Source organism: Parus major, chromosome 7 (genome assembly GCF_001522545.3).
Source record: "Parus major isolate Abel chromosome 7, Parus_major1.1, whole genome shotgun sequence".
Lineage (NCBI taxonomy): Eukaryota > Metazoa > Chordata > Aves > Passeriformes > Paridae > Parus > Parus major.
Window position 1 is genome coordinate 13157287 of NC_031776.1, and position 22880 is coordinate 13180166.

The window sequence follows — 22880 nt, forward strand, 5'->3', positions numbered from 1 at the left end:
TATTGTAATTCTACCTGTGACCTAAGTGATTTTCTTACATTTCCCTTCTCCTGGTGGGTTTGATCATTCATTTATAAGTAAGCACTGTTGAGATGTTCAACTTTCATGAGTAGTTGACAGTTGATTGCTTTATTTTGCTTTCTTATAGTTGAAAGACAACTTAGTGTATGTGTAAAAATTAGTTTCTTTGAATATTTGTTCCTGGTGGAAAAAGACCCTTTACAGGCACAATAGACCAGTCTGTAAAAGGATGTGAATTTTTGAGTGATTGGTTGGCTAATGCTTCTTCTTAAGTGCAGGGTGATCCTGAAAGTGCTGCTGTTAGCCTGGTGATTGTTATTATTGGGCCACAGCTGCAGGAATATTCGGGTATTCCCTGAGACCTGTGCATAAGGCCAATATTACAACAAAATTCATACCTATTCTTAGTCTGCTCATATTTATTATTCTTTTTCGGGCATCATTCCAAAGGTAAAACTGAATGCAAAGAGATGCTGCAGAAGTATTTGCGTTACAATAACCACACGATGAAGATTCTGGGAAATTGGCGCTAATGTAGTTTCTAAGTATATATCTGCCTACTGAAGACAGGCTATACACTGAAAATTCTAGTCTTAGCTGGTAAATGTAAGATGTTGGCTGCTGCAGCTAATGAGTGTTATTTTACAGAGAGTTATTTTCCTCTCTACTTGAAAAATCCTTTAGCTAAGGCATGTTTTGTTTTTATGACCTAAATATTTTTTATAGTTGTCTTCAGGTTGCCTTCATAAAGACTGTTCAACAAGACAGATTCTTGAAGTGACATTTCTGTAATTTTGGTGCTTCCCATATCATACAGGAAAGAAGATCTTATAAATATATTTCAATGTACAAGGAGGCACACTTTGGGGACTAATTTAAAATTTCAGGTTGCAATTATGGAAAAGTAGAATCAATACAAATACAAAGATAACTTAAAACCAGAAACCAACTGTATGGAATACAGGATATTCTATTTGGTGGACTTTTCATTTTACCTCTCAAAGTTTTCAGGCAAAGAAGGGGTGGATGGGTGGGTATTTTGTGGGTGGTTTTGCTGTGGCACCTCAGAATGCTTTCCCACTGCTAGAAATCAAGATGATGAAGTAAACATTCTGGTATCTTCAGTGTGTTTATTTCAGGAAATTGTGTGTGCTAGTGTCAGCTAAAGTTAGAGGGGGAGTGTACAAATTCTGCTTAAATACAAAGGGAGCTACAAAGGATGTGAATATGGAAAATTGTGTTTTTCTATTTCTTCATGGTGCTGGCCAAAAAGAGTTTGAGTCTTTCATATTGTTTGTGAAGAATACTGAGTTGTCTTATCTGTGTCTGCTTTGTTCTAAAAATTCGGTATTAAGTCTGTGGAAGACCAGGGAGCAACTGTGATATGTTTGACTTTCCTGGTTAGAATCTGGGGGTGATTGTTGAACAGTCTGTTAGAATCTGAAAGGGATAAGAGCACTCTCATGAAGAGCACCAAGTTTCAGAAGACCTGTATTTTTGTATACAGCACTGATGTGTTTCAGGGGATTCCAGAAGCAGTGAGACAGTTTGCTTTGATGTTCCGATCTGGTATCTGATAAGGATATTTTTTCTCTGTTTCCAGTTGCTTTTTCAAACAATTGTTTCATTAGCAGTTGTTAAAATGTAAGTTATGTGTTCACTTTTGTGCTATAAATATTTATATAACATAAAGTAAAATATTTTTATGAGCTCAGTGAAAAAGATTGTTGTTTGACTGGGCTTGAAATACAAACAGCTAGAGGCAAAGGCAAGTTCTTGTACAGGCATGTGCCTAATTTTAAGGGGAGCATTTAAAATCACTCTGTGGATGTTTGAATAACTTTCAGCAGCCTTAGTTGATCTTTTATTAAAACTGTAGCCTGTGTGCAGTTCAAAACATGCATTTTTAGATAGCAGATTTCTGTTTTTTCCAAGGTACATTTTTTCACGTTGCACAGAGCAGTGGGCAAAGGATGTAATATTGTGGGCCACCCTTATTTTCAGTTAAACCTGAAAATAAGACAATAAAGTGAGGATGCCTGGTTTTCAGACTTGGTGGAGTTCTGCAGTCTAGACCAACTGCCTGATATAAAGTAAAAGACTTGAAAAGAAGTATGCTCAAACTGTATGTAGCTTTTAAACTCTTTCAGTGTATTCTGGAATTACCTTTCTTCTCCCAGTTACTCTGAATAAAGAGCATATTCTTCTCTTGACTTTCTCTGTTTGAAGAATAGTAGTTACTGCTAAAGTACAGTGAATTATTTTAATTTTGAAGAACAGCTTAGCCAATGCATGTAAATATTTGTTTATTTTTTTTCCAACACTATTTCCAAATTGCTACTAATCAGTTTGTTTTAAAAAATAAGTGTGGAATTAAATAAAAACAATTTTCCAGAGTAATGCTGAGTGCCTTCCTTCCTTAATTAAGTTGGAATGTAGTTGAGTCGGACAGGACAGATCAATTTAATTGTGGCAGATAATGTGTTGATGTAAAGAAAAACACCTTCATCAGCTGAGGACTAAGGGGGGAAGCAAGGCAAGAAATAGTAGACTTAAATCCAAGGTTGTCACAGTAATAATGAATGCTTTATACACCTTAATTATATCTGCAGTCTATTGACATATGACTGGTTTTTGTGTAACTTATTTTGACGTCCAGGATTTCAAGACGTCGCCCACAGTATTTCAGAGTATTGGTTATGAAAGGTCTCTTTGCTTTTAATGAAGTGTGTCTGAAGATTCATCTTTTATCAGACATTCAGTGTGTTTTCACCTTGTTTAGTTAGTGCCAAGTCTGGAAAACTATTGCCTGAAGCATAGTTTTAAAAAAAAAGAAAAACGAAACTCAAAGTTGGCTAAAAAAAAGCATATTAAAACAGACTTTCACTTGACATAAGATTTTTTCATTTGGAACCTTCTAAATTTGAATTTTTTTGGCTGACAGATTTGCATCTCAGTTTATGAATTTGAGAGGCATTGGAATGGCTGTGCTGCAGAAGCCTTGGGATGTATTCAGCTATTACAATGCTGTTTGAAGCTTAAAGAAAACAAATGCTCTTTTGTTCAGATTTTCATCTAGATTACTTTTAACACAAACTGGGTTATAGAACATTGGATAATGCACAAAGGGCTTCCTAAAACTTTCTAATCCCCCTCCAAGTATCTTTTTCTGGAGTGATTATTTTCAGAATACATTATGCTTATTAAGAAGAAACACAGAAATACTAAAGCAAGTGATCTGCACTATCATTGGCTTAGTGTGCTGCAGTATTAAATTCAAAGGAGGAGTGTTAGTGTCAGTTATAGCATAAGAACCCCTGACTAAAAAGTATGCCAGAGCTGATTGGTCCCTGTCACATGGACAGAGTATTAATATGATACAAATAAATATATCTGCTCAAAGTACCTATTGTTATTTACCATGACTTTAGTTATGGAAATGTCTAGAAACATGGAACAGGGATGTGAGCTCTACCTGTGAGTTTTGTAAAAGCATTTTAGAGTGTTTTTCTGTTATAGTAGCCTTATTTCTTTAAGAAGTCATATGAATGAATATAAGAGATGAAAACCTGCTAGAATCTTACTCTGATATTTATGTGTGCACTCTGTGCTTAGGTGCTCATACAGTATATTAGTGTAGTGTTCTATTGTACACAACTTCTAACAGGAGTGGATATTGGCATAATAATAAGGAATGATCACAAATGAAGGAACTTGGATAACCAGAGGAAATATAGTGAGAGAATGTTTCCCAAACCAGGGTATGCTATATAGTACTTGAGGCTAGATTTTAAAACGCAGAAAATCGGTTATTTCTTGAGAGAGTGTTTCAAACATTTGTGTCTTGTCTGCTGCATCCCTAAAATAGCTTTGTAACAAATTCAGTAGTTGTTTTTAGAAGGCAAATTGTTTTTGCAGGAACAAGCAGGACCTTGTGCAAGCTTGTATTTAAATACTGAGAAAGGTTGGAGGTAAGTAGAAAGAAACATCAGTTACCTGAAAGATGGTATGTTTTCATTTTGGGGTTTTATGCTGTCAGTTGGTATTGAACATACTTAAGCATCTCTAGTTCAAAATTCTTACTACACTGCTTCTAAAATTATAGTGACTAAACACATTCTTGTTGCTGACCCTTTATGCACATTAGTGCTTCAAGTTCAACTCGGAATGCTAATTTTCTTTCTCTTAGTCTTTGCATCATCAGTGAATTGTGGTGTAGAGAAAACCTGCAACTTAAATTATTTTACAACAGTTTGTTTTTTTTCTGTGCAGTGTTTTCTTTATGAGGAGATATTGTTAATATAATAAAAAATCCATTTGTCTCAGTCAACTAGGTTGATTTAAGGTAGCAACTAATGTCTCAACATGCAAGTGTGCAGGATATGGTCAGAGTGCAAGACATTTCCCTCATGCCAAGGTCTCAGTGAAAGACACTTAAGATACACGTTTGATAACTCTGTCCAAAAGCTGTTGATACAAAGAAAATGGTTTCTTAGTTTTAGAATTCTGTGGTGGCATCTTTCTTGAAAATGTTGAAATGGTAATCTGAAGCATTGCTCTTGGGCTTTCCATCTTTCCTCATGTGTTTTAATATCTCATGCTTATCCTGGCATACTAAGAATATAAAAATCATCTTGAAAGAGTAAATCTTTCTGTGTTTTTTCCCCCTAAAATATTGGTAAGTTTTGTTTTTTTACACTGTAATTTAAAACAGAATAGTCTGTCACAATCCATAGTGGATAATGAAATGATACCTAGACCACACTTTAGTGCAGGAAGCCTCTCTTCCATATGAAAGTCTATACTGTGTTGATACCATGATTTATTTAGGTATCCCAGAATGATGCTGCTCATTTTCTTTATGTTCTAATTCAACAGACACTTGAACAGAATAGAAGGTGAACTGTTGAAAAATAACTTGAATTCTGAAGTTATTTTGGCATGTCATATGGTTTGAGCTAGGCAGAAATAAAAACTTTTTAAAATCTGTTACCCTGCAAATGTTTTAGGAATCTAAGTGGCTTACTTTATGGCATCACGTCAGAATCATTATCCTTTCTCCATTTTTTATGTCTAGTTCAGTTCTAAATGACTTCTTTAGCAGAAAAAACACAACCCAACTAAACAAAATACACACAACCCCTTACCCCTTATGCTGGTTTTATTTCTTGTTCTAAATAAAGGTGTTGTATCCTTAGAAAGGTGTGATAACTCCCACTTAGATCATAATGTGCTAAAGTGCAGTGCATGTTTGCTGTGATCAACAGCAGTGAGAAAGAAAATAGCTATCAAAAGGAAAATTTGAAATTTTTAATTGGAATGTGCACTCTTTTTTGATATGGTTAATATTTTGAGTTCTTATGCCAAAAAGTTCATATACTGCTTTCTGAGAATTTTGTTTCTGCCCTCATTTATTGAATCAATTCTTTAATTAATGTCCTTTGGGATATCTTCCAGTTGTGGAACTTGTACTAAGATTTTCCTTTTACAGAACTTGCAACTTAATATTAGCTGTTTCTGAAGTGAGACACTAACCTCTCTGTGCCTTTTGCAAGTAAATGTTGACAGGCTCATAGGAAATGCAGCTGACGTTAGGAAGCTTGGGTGGGGACTACAAGGAGCTGGCAAATACTACAGGGTTCAGTGCCAGACATGCTGACACAACAGTACTTCACTTGTAAAAGTTTTCTTTAGGCTGCTAATTCTGTCTTCAGAATAACTGGAACCAAAGCAGTGTCTCTGATGCCAAGTTAAAACAGCTGAAGTAACAGTTTATGGGAAATTGAGAATGCTTTCTGTGGCTTAGATCTTCAGAAATATTAGTAAAAAGAGCAAGTTTCTCTCTTAATGAAGGGGTGAGTTAAGAGCAGTGCCATGTAATGAATGCACTGCAAAACAAATCCATCTAGCTGGAGTGTCAAAAGCAGCTCAGAGGGAAAGGCTAGCATTGTAAAGTATCTGTAAATACTGTTCTCTGAGTGGTTGATATCACAGTTTCCATTTATTTGATCTACCAGTTCATAGTCATATTTCATAAGGCACTCTTATAATAGCTTCCTTTAGCTTTTAAACAAAAATTCTTTTCTTTAAATATATCTAGACATTGAGAAATGCTATGTGAGCACTTCTACAGCAGTTTGACCATTTCACGTTAAGTATAATGTGTTTTGTCTTCAGTTTACAGTATTTTTGGTCCATGTAAGAGCCTAAGAAGTAGTAAGGCAAAGCTTTGAAAGGGATAAAAGTAGAATACAGCTTAGGTTTGCTTTGCAGTATCAGGCAGCGTATGAGTTGCTGCTACCATGCTGTTTCCAGTTTTGTATGTGGGAGGACTTGCAGGAGGCATCATAGGGAGGAATCTTGCTGGGTAAGGCATGCCTGGCTTACAGAATATAAAAACTGCTGCAGTCTTGGTGGAAGGGTGCTGCAATATTACACAATCTTATTGTTTGATTTTTTTTAATTTCATCGTCACCTTTAGATTTTAGGAACTGCTTGTTTTCATTCCTTGGAGTGCAGGACTCAAATCAAGTGTTGGAAGAAAGGAGATTCAGATAGTGAATTAGAGCTGTTCAGTGTGCAGTGAAGTGTGCCATGACAAGTTGGCTTTAATGTTATTGCCTCTTTTAAGGTAGGCACAATTGTGCTCTCCCACAAAAGTAGAAGTTCAAGTAGTAGACTGAAACAGTTTTGCCTAGAGCAACTGGACAGCAGTATCTTGCATCCATGGGAGACATTGGCTTCTGCTGACCTCAGAATTACAGATCACCTTTAAAGTCTCCTCTGACCTATTTTATCAAGCTAAAATGAAATAAAAGCAATATATAATAAAATGGAAAGACTTATTTTTAATCTTGGAGGATTTTTTTTTTTACATAAACTGTCATTTAAAATAAAAAGTGGATTGAGCAGTTTTTTGTCTAAGATCACCGTAATCATTTTTCATAACATCCCTCATCAGTTTGACTGTGTGATGTTGGACATTGATGTCTTTCTGGACCAAGATTTGTCTTTTCCTGAAGAGAAGTGCTTAGTTCATTTGTGAATCTACAAAATGTGAACTGATGCTTACTGAAAGCTATGTAGCAAGTAACTATGTAGCCCATGGCTTGGCTAAATCAAGCTGTTCCACTCACCATTGATTTTCTTGTGTAGCTCTTGCTGGGGTTCCATTTTCATGCATCTCTGGGCAATCTGTAGCACATCTTTGAAATTTACCTTCTCTACTGCCTGATTGCTTCCAAATTATTACCTAGATTGTTGCCCCCACAACATGTATGTAAATTCTCTTCCTGAACCAGATCCCGTCTTTGCCAGTATGGGTGTACATAGAAAAGGCATGTGTGTCTTAGCTCCATAAAAGGGGCTGGAGGACATGTTTGGAAAAGGGATTTAAACAGAAAGTTATTTTCCTGTGAGATAATAAGAGATACACTTCGGAGAACATTATCTTGGTCACAAATTTGTTGAATGAAGGAGGATCTGAGAGATGTTATGGTGACTCTTTGCTTCCAGAGAGAAGTTCTTTTGTTGAATAAAAATTGTGCAGTATCAATGAAGTGATCTGGTCAGTGTCCAAGATTTGAACTGTCTCAGAGGATGTATTGCTGACATTCTCTGTGGCCTATTTAAGCATTCTGTTTACAGATTTGTAGAGTGATCTATTTGCAGTGCAGTGAGACTGCACTTCCTGTGGTTGAATGGTGTTGCTTAACTGTGGTCAGCTGAATTCCTTGGACAAGAGTTGGATTTTTCTAATGTAATGTCAATAGATTTTGCCAACAATAGCTGGCAATGAAGGCACATGCAAGTCTAGCATGAATTTCTGATGGTATATTAGATACTGTGAGCTCTGTTCTTAATAATTTTCTGCATCGTTCTGACAAAAGTGAGCTGAAGAAATGGCTTTGCAATTATCTATTACAACTTCCATACTAAGTCTTTACTAATAAGCAGGAGTTTTTATGAAGTTTATGGATGGACATTTGCTTTGATTTAGAAACACTTTCAGAAACATAGTAGCTGACACCAATTTTCTTAGACACTGATAAGAAAGTCTGAGTATCAAATTTTTTTTCCCCCCCCCCCAGATGGAGCAATTGTCAGATGAAGAGCTTGACCATGGTGCCGAAGAAGATAGTGATAAGGAAGATCAGGATCTTGACAAGATGTTTGGGGCCTGGCTGGGTGAACTGGACAAACTCACACAGGTGAGGGACGTTTCAATCATCTCATGGAATAATTTTTTCTTAGTATTATGTTTCTTTTCAGTTGGATGCCAACTGCTTCACACTGCCACTTGCAGCAAGGCAGACCATAGCCCATGACCAGTTCAGTAACCTTTAAAGGTTTATAAATTGGCTTGTTTTCCCCATCCTCATGTTGTTTATTCATTTTGTACAACCTGCTAGCTTGACCTGTCACAAAGAGTATAGTTCCTTCCAAGAATTGTAGAATTGGTATTTTGTCCTTACATATGTAGAGCAATATGGACTTCAGCTAATAGGCTGTGTCTCAAAACATGCGATTTGACATTGTACAGCTGTGACAGCATTTATTTGTTGCACCTAAACAGCAATAAGAAAAAAACGTGAATGCAATTGAATTGAAGCAGCTGATAGGGAATCTTTTGGTCCTGCTTTTGTTCTAGTGCTTTTCCTTTGCTTCACAAGCAGCTACTGCATTTGGCATGGTGTTTGCTACACTCCGGGGGTGATCAGCCATTTATCTGTGACTGCCTGCAAGGGCTATTTCAACTGTGTGAACTGGCCTTCCTGAATAACATACTTAATTTTCTCCCTGTTTGTCACGTAGAATTAAGCAAAGGTAGGATAACTGAAGGCTCATTAAGCTAGAGAAGAGACAGTTTTTCTCATCTTCATCTTACCTGAAGACTAAAGGAAAATTGAGCTAATTATTGTAGTGGTTTTGGTTCAGGTATTGGTATTTGATAACAGGATTTCAAATTCAGTCTCATCTCTGCTAATGTCTCTGCCAGCAAGTTTTAAGTGTATGTTGCACTATAGGGGAAAACGTTTGTTTTTTTTCCTGAGCTCACACATGCAAGGCAATAAAGAATCCTGACTTCTGAGATGAATGGAAGAGTGTGACATGAATCTGCATATACTAATTCTTGCTGATTTTTAACTTCCTTTGAAGGATTTTTAATGGTATGAACCATTTTGAAGTTCATGGCTTTGTAAATCTCCTTGAGGATATTCACAGATGAGAACAATGGGTCTTAGACATATTAAACATTGCCTAATTTAGTGACGGCAAGGTTCCCCATGTAACACATTTTACTCCAGGGGCAGCAGCTTCTGACCCTGTCATGTACTTCTTGGGTCAGTAGCTGGATCACAGTTGCCCTGCAGCTTGCTGCTTATAAAAATCCTGGTATTTATTATAGCCATTGTAACATAACAATTCAAGGGGTCTTAGTTCTCTGTTCTCTGCCCCATTTTTTTAATGGTATGAGCAGCCTAGAAATATTAAATATGAAAATTCCCTTTACTTGGAGCTTATAGCTGCACTACTGACATGCAGACTTCAGGGTGATGTCTCAGTTTGTTGTTGGTCCATGCAAATTTCTTAAAACCTACTAACAGTTACTTAATGGTAGGACCCACATTATTTGTTTCTTACCTTCATATTGCTGTTCGAGACAGTCTGCAACATAGCCTGGCAGTTGCCCTTCTGTCTTTCGCAACTACAGAGAAACGACATTTCCCCCAAAACTTTGAATGACCCCATATTGTTCTGTATAAACAAGTTAACCAAGTTGGTTGTGTCTCAGTTCATTTATTTGGATAATCATCAAATCTTGATGGGGCAGTTCCAATGAAGTCCCAGTAAAGAGGTGGTTAATGAGATCCCAAGTGCATTCTCCTCTAGTTTCTGCATTTGTTGCTATCTGTCAGCTGGATTTCAAGAGCACTAGGAGGAAAGGTTTTTGTCCCCGAGATCCTTAATCTTTAACTTCTTTTTAGATTTCCTAAATGTTTATTTTGAGGAGGTTTAAAGTAAAACCCAGATGTAAGTGCTTTTTAAAAGATCTGAATTTGTTTAAATGCGCATGGGGGAATCATTTGAATTCACTTTTCCTCTTTAACTCTTGGTCTAACAAAAGCATTATAAAACGAAGTCACAAAATCTGCAGCATGTGTGAGCAATATTTGGCATTGATGGAGGGTGTTTTAACATTTATTCTGCTTAAATTTTCCTGCTGTATGGTGCAGGTTAAATGAAAAAAAAAAATACCTTGCTTCTCATGATTATTTACAATTAAGCTTTTGGAGCTGTTGCAGTTTTTAGCAGTTCTCCAAACTGCTGGTTTAGCAGTCTAATGTGTTACGGAGAATGTGCTTAGGCAATAGTGAGGGCATATCACATGTGTGTCCAATGATCTGCAATAATTTTATTAAAGCCAGTAAAACACGGTTGAGGTGCTTTCAACCAGAATATATTTGCTTCACAGGAAATCTTTTGTAGCAGTCTATAGGTTTGGTCTGAAGGAATGGGGCCTAACTTGCCTCTTCTGTCTCCAGTTTTAGTGATGTCTCTAGGGTTATAGATTTTTTTATTTTTTAAAGTTCAGGCCAAGCTGAGGAGAGAAGGGAGCTCAGAAGAATAAATATTAGCATTTGATTTTTTTAACAAAGGCTTGAGTAAAGATGTAGAAAATGAACATAAAAAGTTTAGGTGAGAAGCTTAGTTCTGTTGGAACTAGAAGACGCTTTTCCTTCAGGCAAGCATATCTTGAGGAACTCTTTATCACTACAAGCATTGCCTAATTTCAGATTTTCTGCAGGCCTGTTGAGCTTCAGTGACAGCGAGAGCTGGATTCCCCATGTAACACATTCCACCCCAGGGCCAGCAGCTCCTGACCCTGTACTACTTGGGTCAGTAGCTGGATCACAGTGCCCTACTGCTTGTTACTTACAAAAATCCCGGTATTTATTATAGTATAATCCCCATATTAGCCATCATAACATAAAAACTGAGTGTATTGGTTAGAAATAATTTCTTTTTTAACATATGCTAGTTTTCCTTAAAAAAAAAAAAGTGTCCTACATAAACAGGCTGGGGTTGATTTTCATAACTTAATGTTTTTCACAGAAAAGACTATTTAAAAAAAAATCTGAGTTCAGTGAATTTAAATCCTTGTTAATAAAATAGGATTCTTCATTGAATGTTTTTAAGCACTTATGCCATGATTATGCTCATAAGTTAATATGGATATCTTAGACCTTATCTTAGACTGTTATCCCACTTTGAATGTTGTGCAGTTTCCTGAAGAGAAATAATTACAGGTAAGTCAGCTGTCTGTTTCAAAATGAGCTGATGTGTAACCACTCAGAAAAGCATTTGGAAAATGCGTCTCTCTTTTTGATTCTGAAAAAAAGCAGAATGTGTTTAACAACTTTTCTTCACTGCATATCTGCATTTAAATCTGTGTAGTATGATAATGTTTGTTTTAGTCTGAAGCCTGAAAAATAGGGGTGCTTTTATATATACCAGTAACTTTTGAAAAATTTCTCTTAGAGAAAATTAATTTTCATTCATCTTAAAGATTTGCTTGTCCAATTTCTTGTCAAACTTTATTTTGCCATTTTTTGGATCTCTTTCAGAGTTTGGATGCAGATAAGCCTGTGGCACCAGTGAAGAGGTCACCTCTCCGCCAGGAAACCAATCTTGCCAACTTCTCATATCGCTTCTCCATGTACAATTTGAATGGTTTGTTGAATTATTTACCACATATAGTTTAAGAAAAATACAAGTTTAAGAAAAAAATCTATTCCAGCTATAAATTAAAATATTGTAAAATATAAGAACATTTGAATATGCTTATAGCTGAGAGATGAGATAGGTGGGAACATATTTGCTGAAGGCATTGTTTTCTGGTGTCCTTTTTTTTCAAGTATTTTGAGTCTCCTAAAGCAGTATCTTTTACAACACCTCCAGTATCTGAGAACTGTAGTGTAGTATTTGTATAAAAAAACTTTTTCTGGGATCTGGTCTCATGAAAGAATGAATTAATGTGAATCTGTTAACAGGGAAGAAAGAGCATCTTGTTTTATGGAATGGGATTCAGGAATATAGCTACAGAATGCTTTCAGGATAAACAGAACAAAACCTTAATTTAAAGGTTTAATTTTTTGTTTTGGTTTTGTTTTTTTAAAGCAGTTGCATTACTTTAGTGCTAAATGTTTAGCAAAACATCTGCACCTTTTCAAAAAGTGAGGCATGATATTATGCAAATGCATTTTTACATTCTGTTCACAGGAAAGCAGTTTAAACTTTTCAGATGTAATCTGAACATTCATAGACTTCTTTTGCTGACAAATGTATTTCACAAATAGTGTGAAAGTTGCACTGGTCAAGGATAGTAGTGCAAATGAATTTCTGTTCAGCAGTGCACAGATTTCTGCAATCCACATGGGAAAAGAAAATATTGCTTCCTTTGCTCTCTTAACCATTAGATTTGATAACACAAAGCGAGGCGTTGCAAATGAAATAACTCTGCACATACTGGCTACTCTTGTTTGACATACTGACTGTTCTTGTTGCAGAAGCCCTGAATCAGGGGGAGACTGTGGATCTGGATGCCCTCATGGCTGATCTCTGTTCCATAGAGCAGGAGCTCAGCAGCATCGGCTCTCATTCAGCAAACAATGCTGCAGTGAAACGCCTTGCCACAGAACCCAAAACTCAGAAACCACCTGCTAGTCGACCTTCTGCTAAGCACAGCAGCGTGAAAGGATTGTCCTCCTCTGCTAAGGTGACTAAACCATCACATGCCAACGTGTCTCTGGATGACATCACTGCACAGTTAGAGAAGGCCTCTTTGAGCATGGATGAAGCAGCCCAGCAGTCTCTTGCAGAAGACACCAAGCCAGTGGTTGCTGCCCAGCACAGGAGGACAGCGTCTGCTGGCACGGTGAGCGATGCTGAGGTGCGCTCCATCAGTAACTCCTCCCGTTCCAGCGTGACCTCAGCAGCTTCCAGCATGGACTCCTTGGATATCGATAAGGTGACGAGACCTCAGGAGCTGGACTTGACATCACAAGGGCAACCAATCACTGAGGTAGAGTGTCACTAATTCAATATTTTTGTTTGGTTTGGGTTTTTCTCTTCAAATGTACACCACATTTCCCATGCTGACACTCATAGCTAAACATCTGCAGTGCAGTGGGGTTGATTGAAGACTTGCTTTTACAGGAGCTGCACTGTTGTAACTACTTCTTTCTCTGGTTTTAGTTCTGTCTGCAAGGAAGCTTCTTATAAAGAATTGTTTTGGTTTTGGATTTTTTAAGAGCTTTTCCCATCTCTTCTTCCTCTCAAGCCAGTCATGCATTTTAATGTTTTTATAGTTAATATTTTTATGCAAAGTAAATATCACATATTGCCCTTAATTTAAATCTGAAGAGTGAACAGATGGGAAAAAAAGGAAGCACAATTGACAAAACTCCATTCCTGTTACAGCACAATTAATACCTGAAATACATGGAGCAATCTGTGGGTGTCTATCTGGAGCTATACTATACCGATAATTTGCTGCTACTTAATATTATTGTTTAATGTATGACAGGAATAGCTCTTTGAAACAATACACAACACAGTAAAATAACTGGGCTGCAATACAACATTAGCAGATATTAATTTGGTATTTTGATGCTTTGATATTGATTAATCAGAGAGGAAACTGCAGTGAGACCAGCCAATTCAGTGAACATTGCAAGTGCTGGTGACTTGTGAGAGAAAATGTGGAAAATGTTCCAGTAAATTTTGAGAACTTAAACTTAGAAGTTCGCTTGTAGAAATACTCTCTGAAACAGAAATCTGACCTGTTAAAATGTCAGTTGTACTAATATGCATGTTCTCTTTCATGAGAGAAAACTAGAACAAGCTGAGTTTATTCTAATCAATAATTAAAACTGATCTGAATGGGCTGTACTGAAAGCTTCATTCTACACATCTGTAACAAAAGTTCATCTGATATATAGTGAACAATGCAGGCTTGTCATTCTTATGATCAACTCATTGAGGTCACACTTTGATTTAAATCTACTTGAAATGGTGAGAAATGAATGACAGTTTAGGTCAACTTTCTTCTTGTATAAAATGTTTTTGTTTAGTTTGCTTTTATTGGAGATTTCATATTGAGTGAAGCAAAACAGATAGAAATGTGCCCTTTGTTCTTTGTAAAGTTAAAATGCAAACCTTTGCATTATTGCTGTAGGCCTAAGTGTTCAAGCCCAGCCTATGATGGCCATTGATTATATTGTTGTTTATTTGAGAATCATTTTCTTTTCATGGTATGATAAGGCTTATTTTTGGGTTTGGGTTTTTTTTGTGCATCTCCAGCTGTTATTCATGATTATATGTCTGTCTTTATGATGTAGAAAGTTAGGCAGTCTTGCATTTTGTTCTCTTTTTGGGCTAAAAAGATGACTTTTGTGAATTAGTTTCTCTAGCTTGCATAGCCTAAGAAAAGCATGAATGTTGCAATTTTTTGAATTTTAACACAAGGTCTTCTCTGCTGATTTCTGCAGATCTTGCAGGTTTTCCTTCAGATTTTCCCTTTTACTTGAGAGTTATATGCTTGAGGCGTCAAAATTGCCCTTCTTGTCTCCCAGGTTTTTCAATCCTTTGTGTCATGGGTGATCAACAAACCACCTGCTGCACTTAATTAAGTTGATGTTGGTGAATCAAGGGACAGAGGTCAAGAAGTTGCTTTGTCTTCACAGGAAGCTAATCTATATTGCTACAAGCATTGCAATTGCTGTTTCAGTTGCTTTCTGAGCTCTTGGCCACTGACTTCAAGGCTCAGAATCATTCCCAAAAGCTTTTCGCAAAGGCATGTGAGAGCTGCCTTTGTACAAACCCAGTGATTGCTTCTTATATAAGAATGTGGCTATTGTTTCTCTGCTCAGATAAGTTGATAAAAATGATTGATTCCTTTGAAGGAGGTAACCAGAAAGTGTCAGTAATTTGAGATCCAGATTCTGCTCTCCTCTTGAGAACAGAAACCTCTGCACTGATTAACCATGCTGTTTGCTTTGGCTCTATCTATTCCTTTTAATTTCAGTAGCCTGAGGAAGGTGTTCAATTCTGAGTCATTGTCCGCAGGTTTACAGAATTGGTTTCAACTATTCAGTTTTTAAATTGTTAAGTGATGGGATGGGACTTACTGAGAGTAAGTTTTTTTCCTCATCACTGGTGAACAGAAAAAGGGCAATGACTTTTTTTTTGAGTTTGTGACAGATTCTGTGGTTGTGCTTTTTAAATGAATTTGGCTTTTAAATGGATTCTTTGGAAGAATCATTTGGTATCAATGAAGCTGTTTATTTCCTATGACATTCATGGAATGCCCAAAAACTAGTTTAAGGATTTATTAATTCTCTTGGCTAGGTTGTGAACCAGAACACCTTTCAGTAGGGCTGAATTGTACCCTCCTACCCACACAGTCGACTCAATGGTGCTGTTTCTAATAGAAAACATCCCTCTGAGGAAATAGCCTTTGAAGAAATCCTAATGTCCATATAGGGAAAAAACCCAACAGTTTTTATGCAGAAAGTGGGAGAGGCTGTTTATTCATGGTCACAGCAGATCTGTTTTGAGATTTGTTATTCTGAAGTAGTGCTTCAAGTTAGCTCTTTTCTTTTGCCTGTCTTCCTTGAGACTGCCTGTAGGTGAGCTGACCTTTAAAATTTTTCTTTACTGCTGTGGCTCTTCTGAAAGAGGTCTGTGTCTTGGCAGCTCTGCCCTTTTGACCGATACTTTCTGTCTTCTCCAGGCAGTATAGGTACTTTAAAAAGTCATCCTTTGTGCTGCAGCTTCATGTTTTGCTCTTCCTAAGTAAAATGGAAGATGATTTTGATGGGAGGAAAAAGGAAATGAGGCTTTGCAGTTATAAACTTCAGTATTCTATCTTAAAAAATAGTTCTGCTCTGTATTTAAGAGCTCTCTGAGATGGAAGTACAGGAAAATCCTGTAAAAGAACAGTCATGCACTGGCCCACTGAAGGTATGTGTGGTCTAGTTACTCTCAGGCTGGTAATAGAGACCAGTATTACAGAAAAAGGCTGCAATTCCACAACCACCAGCAATGGGAAGATACGACTTCCCTTTCCTCTCATCCTTCCTTCCTCACAGTTCTTCCTTACGCTCTCATCTCCTCCCTTGTCCCAGCTTTGGCACTTAACTGGTACTTAGTACACCAAAACTTTGTGCCTCTATTCTAGGCCTCATTCTCTGTTGTTTAGGTGAACTGCAGAGGCTCAGGGGACTGATGCACATTAGGAGAGGTTGTAGCCAGGGACTGGAGGCTGGAAGGGAGGGCAGGAACTCATTGGTGGTAATGGATTATTTAGAACTTCTTGCCTGAGCATTTGGACAGGCACCTTAGTGTCCTGTCTTTTTCTTCCTCCTAGCAGCTTGTACTGTAGGCAATTCTTGGGGTTGCAGATAAATCAGCATGATGACAGATGATAACTCAGGGCTTGTATTGGCCAAGACCATCCTTATACTCATTCTGCATTTGTCTTCAGGCCACTTTCAGGGGAGTTGAATGGAGTTCCCTTGGTTGTCTAAAATTGTGGTTTTATTCGTTGTCATCATCGTTTAATTTTCTTCCTTTCCTACTTTCCTTTCGTAGTACTACCTTTTTAGACATTGTGAATGTTGATGTTTTGAAGACTTTCGAAGTCTTTGAAAGACTACAGTCACTCTGTAGTCTTGAGACCTTGTCTCAAGTTTCTGACTGCACTTATGTTCTGGTCTTCAGTCTCCCCTTAAGTATTGTTGAATAAAAAGAAAAGTTGTCTCCACCCCGCCGCATAATTTTTGCTAAATTTAAATTTGTCTTTTACAAAATTACTTCATAGATCCTCGCTTGAACAGTATTTTTTCTTAAATTGGTAGGTTGCATTTAATTTTCTATGCTTTTAGTTACGCAGTGAGTGGCATACATCTTAAAATGTAGTTTCTGTGGGGGATTACATACTTTACTTGTATGTAGACCAAATTAGTGAAGCATGAGTTGAAGATAGGGGAAATGATGTCTCTATGACCAGTTTGTTGCCTCCACCCACATTGTCTTTTTCTTCTTCCTTTGGTCCCTCTGCCAGCAAGAAGTTGTCTCTGTTTTCAGTGAGCTGTGCTAGAGCAGAAGGAGAAGAAAGCAGAGGGGAGAGAATAGACAACTGTGTTGATGATGCTTATGTAGCTGTTTGTGCCTGGCGGTTGAAAGGCTCCATTCATGGGCAGTCATTGTTACTGTCCTGCACACACTCAGTGAAGAGGTTGCAGATAAGTTTGATGTCTGCCATCTGGTCTGGCACAGTTCGGCATCACCCCCCACCCTCTTTATGTCTGTAACCCAGTTTGCACAGCTGAGAGATTCTGCACATACAAAGATAATGAAAAATGTATCTGGTGACACCACATGATTTAATTGCACACTTTATTTTTTAGCTTTTACTTAAACTTATTGTAGATTTAAACTTGATGCATGAGGGGTAAAAATCATGAGAAGAGAATGCCAGTGCAATAAAGCTACATGGTTTTTGCTTCACTTGACAGAGAAGGCAGTGTAAATATTAATGTTTCTTTCAGGGTAAAAAAGGGAGCTTTGGAGGCATTGACAGCAGCAATTGTCTTGTAAGCTCAGCGCATATAAATAAATCTGTACTGGCTAAAAGATCCTGTAGGATAAAATGGAAAACTTGAAATGGATGTAAGGGATAATAAAGGTTGTGTTTCATAGCAATTTTGCTATAGTTCTTATGTAGACTTGTTAGCATTTCATTTGCCTGTGTAGTGGTATAACACAGAAACTTTGGTGTCCATTTAAAATTATTGAGGCTCATGTTTTATGTGCGATTGCTAAATGTTGCTATGTATGAAAAGGCAGTTGACTGTTCATGTATGCAGACAAACTGATGATATATATGGTCTTTGTTAGGCAATGGTGTCTTAAAATAGAATTGGACTGCTGAATCTCATCTGTTCTTTGTACATGGTTTAAAGAAGAGTTGTCTGTTTTAGCTCTTGCAGGAGTAGAGTATTACTGGCTTTTGTTTTTTGGGAGCTTGAAGTTTGAGTACTTTTCCTTATGGTCCATGTGTTGTGTGGCTAGCAGATGTGAAGGATGTTAGACTCCAATATGTGAGAGAAGTCACAGATAAGTAGCAAACAAGGGATGGCAGAGCTTTTGGTTTGTGTTTCTTCTAAAGACTTTAAAAAAACCTAATTTCATTTTCTGCCAGTTGTGTTATGTCCTTAGTTTAGAACACAGAGTCTATTCTGCAGCATTTCCAATTCCGCTTTTCCTAAGCTGAAAATAGTCAATGGAAAGACTTAATTTGAAACACAATTAGACCATTTCTTCCGCTTTCTTTTTTTCCAATTATTAGTCACAAAGTGTTCTTTAATAAGTCAACAGTAAGGGAAAATTGTGCATATCTGTCGTCCTGAAAAATTAGTTTGGCTTCCAGTTCTGTTGGCATAAGAAGTGTGAGCCATCCATTTTTTCAAATGTTCTTGAAGTACATGTAAAATAACTCCTCATTTTCCAGATTTTTGGAAGCTTTCAAAGCATTTTCTAAGATAAACATATGATTTTATAAATTATAAACAATATTTATATATTTCAAAGAAATAATCAAATGTGCTTGGCTATGCGTAATCGTCATATGATGCACTAGAACCCAAGGATTGCTAATACACTCTCCCCAATGCCTGCAAACTAGCACATAAACTTATTTTCACATTATACTTATGGAATCTGCAAAGCAAGTGATAGGAAGGGATAGTTTTAATTTTTTTAAGGATTTTCAATTGAGATCCAAAGGAGGCATTCTAAAAGTTTTGTTTACTGCACATGCATGGAATAGTAGGTTTCAAAAACTGAGGTAAATGGATTTAAAATACATGAGAGGGAAACAAGAATTTAAACATTATCCTTGAGTTGGTAAATCTTGATTCTCCACTCACTGTGTCTGACTTATTTTAGAGCTATGGACTTAAAATTTATCCTGTAACTTTTCCATATAGGAGATAACTAATGGAAGTATAGCAGAAACCATAAAATATGTAAGAATAGTTTCTCTTCTGTCTGCTTTGCCTCATGCTGATGAATAAGCTTTAAAGTTCCCTCCCTGAAAGGAACAGGAAAATGGACAGTGTAATATGTCTTGTTTGACACCGCTGCTGGCAAGGCTGGTATCCACTCAAGAATTACAGTTAGGGTGTACTTTGTTAGTGTAAGTGTGAGCACCAAAGGCATTGTCTCTACCTAAATACACTGTTCTTTGGGCTTTTCTGTGAGGTTGGAGTCCTCTGTGGACAAGCAACTTAATTACTCACTCTGCTATGCCAAATGCTGGGTAAATAAGCGCACTTTGAAATTAATCTCTTTGTTTTTATGCCTGCTCTGCAGCACTTCAGAAAAATCCTTGTGTTTATGATGGTTTCTTGAGGAAAAAATCATTAATACAGACAAGCCAAGAAAATGGTTGTTCAGAGGTTCTTTCTCTTACCAGATTTGTCTGCAGGAGGAAAAATCCCATAGATGAATGACCAATTAAATCTAGGCAGCACATTCTTGGAGCTACCCACTAGACCTGAGTTAAGAAATCAGAAGTCTTGCCTTGCGATGTTACCAAACTTTGCTGAAAGTGTGCTGCAGGGAAGTTGTGTGCACTGGTTCCAGCTCCCAGTGAAGATATCACTCTAGTAGTGACGATCAATTATGGAGCTTTTAAAAGAGCCACTTTCTTTGTGGATACATCGTTCTGCTTAAAACAAATTTCTTTACTTTTTCTGCAACATTTGATTAGATTAGAGATGTGAAATATTAAATCTGTAGGAAGTTAGAAACAGATTACTTGTTTGTCCTTGTTTCAGGTTGCCAAAAAAGAAATTTGGGACAGATGACAAAAATTGGAAACACAGCCACCAGTTGTGGAACATTAAACTCCTAAGAGAAGAAAAGAATTTGTTTTCCTCAGTTATGTATATTTCTAAACTATAGCATGAAAACTAGGATTTATGAGGCTTTTAGAGGAGTTTGAACCTCTCAAAAATGAGACTTCATCTTCTGGAGAAACAATTGAGAGCCTTTTAGTTGTGTCATTCTGAGCATGCTGCTTTAGTTTGTTATACCATAATAATACAGTATTTAGTGTTCGGTTTGTTATACTATAATAAAAGTCTGCAAATAAAAAGAAAAGCCTTTGTTTTAGTTAACCAAATGTACAGTTTTGCTTAGTTTCCTGTGTTGGACACTTATAAGTATTACTTATGCAAGTTACTCAATGTGTTAGACCCGCCACATCACGTGCCTTGCTTTATGAATGCAAGTTTTATTTCATTCATGTGGCTTGACTGCTTTAACAAATAGGGTAGGTTTGTGACTTTTAACTCCCCAGCTGTGTATACCCATTCTTTTATAGTGGTTGATCTTTGGATGGTTTTATGTCTACAGTCATTTTGGGCAGAATTTCTAGTTTAGAAGTCAACAGCCCTAAAACCAAATTTTTCTTAATACAATTACTTCTAGGAGTATAAGGCAGTAGATTACAAACTAAATTATAGCTTCCATTAAAGCTATATGTACTCTTATTCCTTAGATTTCTTAGCTGCTTTGATGTCTTGTTTTCTGCTACAGGTAGAGCCCTTCACAGGATGAAGTCTCTGATATTCTGTAAGTAATGCAGATAGGAATCAATTGGTTATAGTTTGGGGTTTTTTCCCTTTCTTGTTTAGATCTTCCACTTAATGTGCCTTTTTTAGACTGATCAGAGAATGATTTTCTGTGAAATTACTCTGTCTATTTTTTCTTGGGGTTTTCTTGAAACTTCCTCCCTGCAGACAAACTGTATTTGGGATTGCACGTTTGGTTTATGCAGTTTGGATCCAAACTGAATTGAATTCAGCAGCCTTGCCCTATCTTGTGTTGGAGCTTTTGTTTATGCAGCTGCCTAGTGATTTGGAGCAGCTTTCCTTGGAAAATAATCCTTGTGAATTAGTTGTTCATTGATCCATTGGACCACATGGTCAAAATTATTGCTGTCTGCAACAAGAGATGTGAGAGCATGTGGTTTGGGGAATGACAGGACTGCTTCTTCCTTGCAGAAGTTTAAATTTTAAATTTCTAAAAAACAATAGTGAAATGAATCTTGAACTAAATGTTCACCAGCTTTTGCAATCCTTTTTGTCCTGCTCTGTCTTAAGTAACGTAACTTGTGTTCAGCAGGGGAGCATCCCAGCCTGACCTGGGAGGTGATGGACTAGCACTGAGTGCACTTCATGCACACAGAGCAGCAGTTTGTTCATTTGAGATGTCCACAGACATGTTACTTATATTACAGTGAATTTCAACAGGGTTAGTCTATCAGGACTGGCACAAAGTTATAAACTTCCCTGGTATTTAAGAAGTAATTGCCATAAGTTAAGATATAATTATTTTATTTTTTTTTATTCCAGTTGCCTGCAGTGAAATGGAGTCCTAGGAGGGAGGGTTGGCTACTCTTGAGCACAGAGTAATTGCACCAGGTTCTCCCTTCCCTTGTCTGGCTCCAACATGTTTTGCAGCAGCCAGGCACTGTAGCTTAAGGAAGACTGCTGTAGTCTCCCACCATGCACCCAGGCATTCTTGATCTTGGCCTGTCTTTGATTCAAGAGGAAGAGTGTGCAATCCAGCTGAAGGGCTGGCCAGTGCTCTGTGAGAAGTTTCAGCGTCAAGGTTTTTTAATTGTGATGCTCTGGGCTTCTCTGAGACTACAATTTTAATTCTGAAGGCTTAGTCACAGACAAATTTAACTATCTTCTCCTGGGAAAGCACAAAGCAAGACTTAGATTATTGGCAGGACCCTCATCTGTTTCATGGCCAGATGTGCAGAGGTCTTTAAAAACATACATATTTTAAATGACACACACTTTCCTTTCCTTTCTTGGGAATACTTTGTCTAATGTAGATGATTACTGATAGTAATCAGTGTCCAATCATGGAAAATTTCTCTCAGTAGTATCATTTGACAAAATTGTTACAAGCAGCTCTAGGATGACCCTGCTTGAGCAAGGGAGATTGAATCAGATGATCAGCTGTGGTTCCTTCCAGCCTTAGCCACTCTATGATTCTGTGAAAACATGTTGCGTGCGAAGGGTCAGGCAGCTCTGTTACCCAGTGCTGCTGCTTCAGTTTCTCGCTGCCTATATTCCTTTTCTGAGGTTTTAATAAGAATAAACTGTAACCTTTTTTGCAACAAATTTTTTCTAATATCTAATCTAAACCTCCTCTGGTACAACTTGAGGCCTTTTATCTTGTCCTATCTCTTATTACTTGCAAGAAGAGACTGTCACCCACGTGTCTACGAATCCTTTTTTAGATGGCTGTAGAGAGTGATAAGGCGTACCCTGAGACTCTTTTGCTAGGTTAAACAACCCCCTTTGCAAAGGAAAGCAGAAAATTTATATTTTTGGTTAGATGTTTACCATATTGTGTTCATATGAATAAGTTCCATATGAATACATAATCTCAAAGAGACTGGAAAAAAAAAAAGTTCAGTTCTCCTTCCCCATCTTTGGGTCAAAATTACAAAAATAATTCTCAATCTTTAATTCTTGAGTTTTCTTTTGGGAATAGTGGATTCTAGTTCTTGAAGCTGGAGTCCAAAGAATTCAGTGTAATAATGTGGTTGAAATGGAAGCTGTAGTAATCTTTTCAACAAAATTTTGCAAGTGTATAGCCCTGTATTGAACACTGTATACTGAGTTTCCATGATTTTTAGGGTTTTTTTTAGGGACAGAGAATGCATTTAAAGAAGGATTTTGTAGTGTTTCTCAACTGTGATA

At 37.1% G+C, this 22880-nt stretch overlaps 1 protein-coding gene across 1 annotated transcript in view; it reads left to right on the forward strand.

The window, feature by feature from the left end:
• RAPH1 (Ras association (RalGDS/AF-6) and pleckstrin homology domains 1) overlaps positions 1 to 22880 on the forward strand; it is an 86920-nt gene that overhangs the window by 24511 nt on the left and 39529 nt on the right. Inside the window, exons 2-4 of the mRNA XM_015633991.1 lie at positions 8112 to 8231; positions 11652 to 11757; positions 12594 to 13108. Coding sequence (XP_015489477.1) covers positions 8112 to 8231; positions 11652 to 11757; positions 12594 to 13108 — 741 coding nt within the window. The remainder of the gene's footprint in view (positions 1 to 8111; positions 8232 to 11651; positions 11758 to 12593; positions 13109 to 22880) is intronic.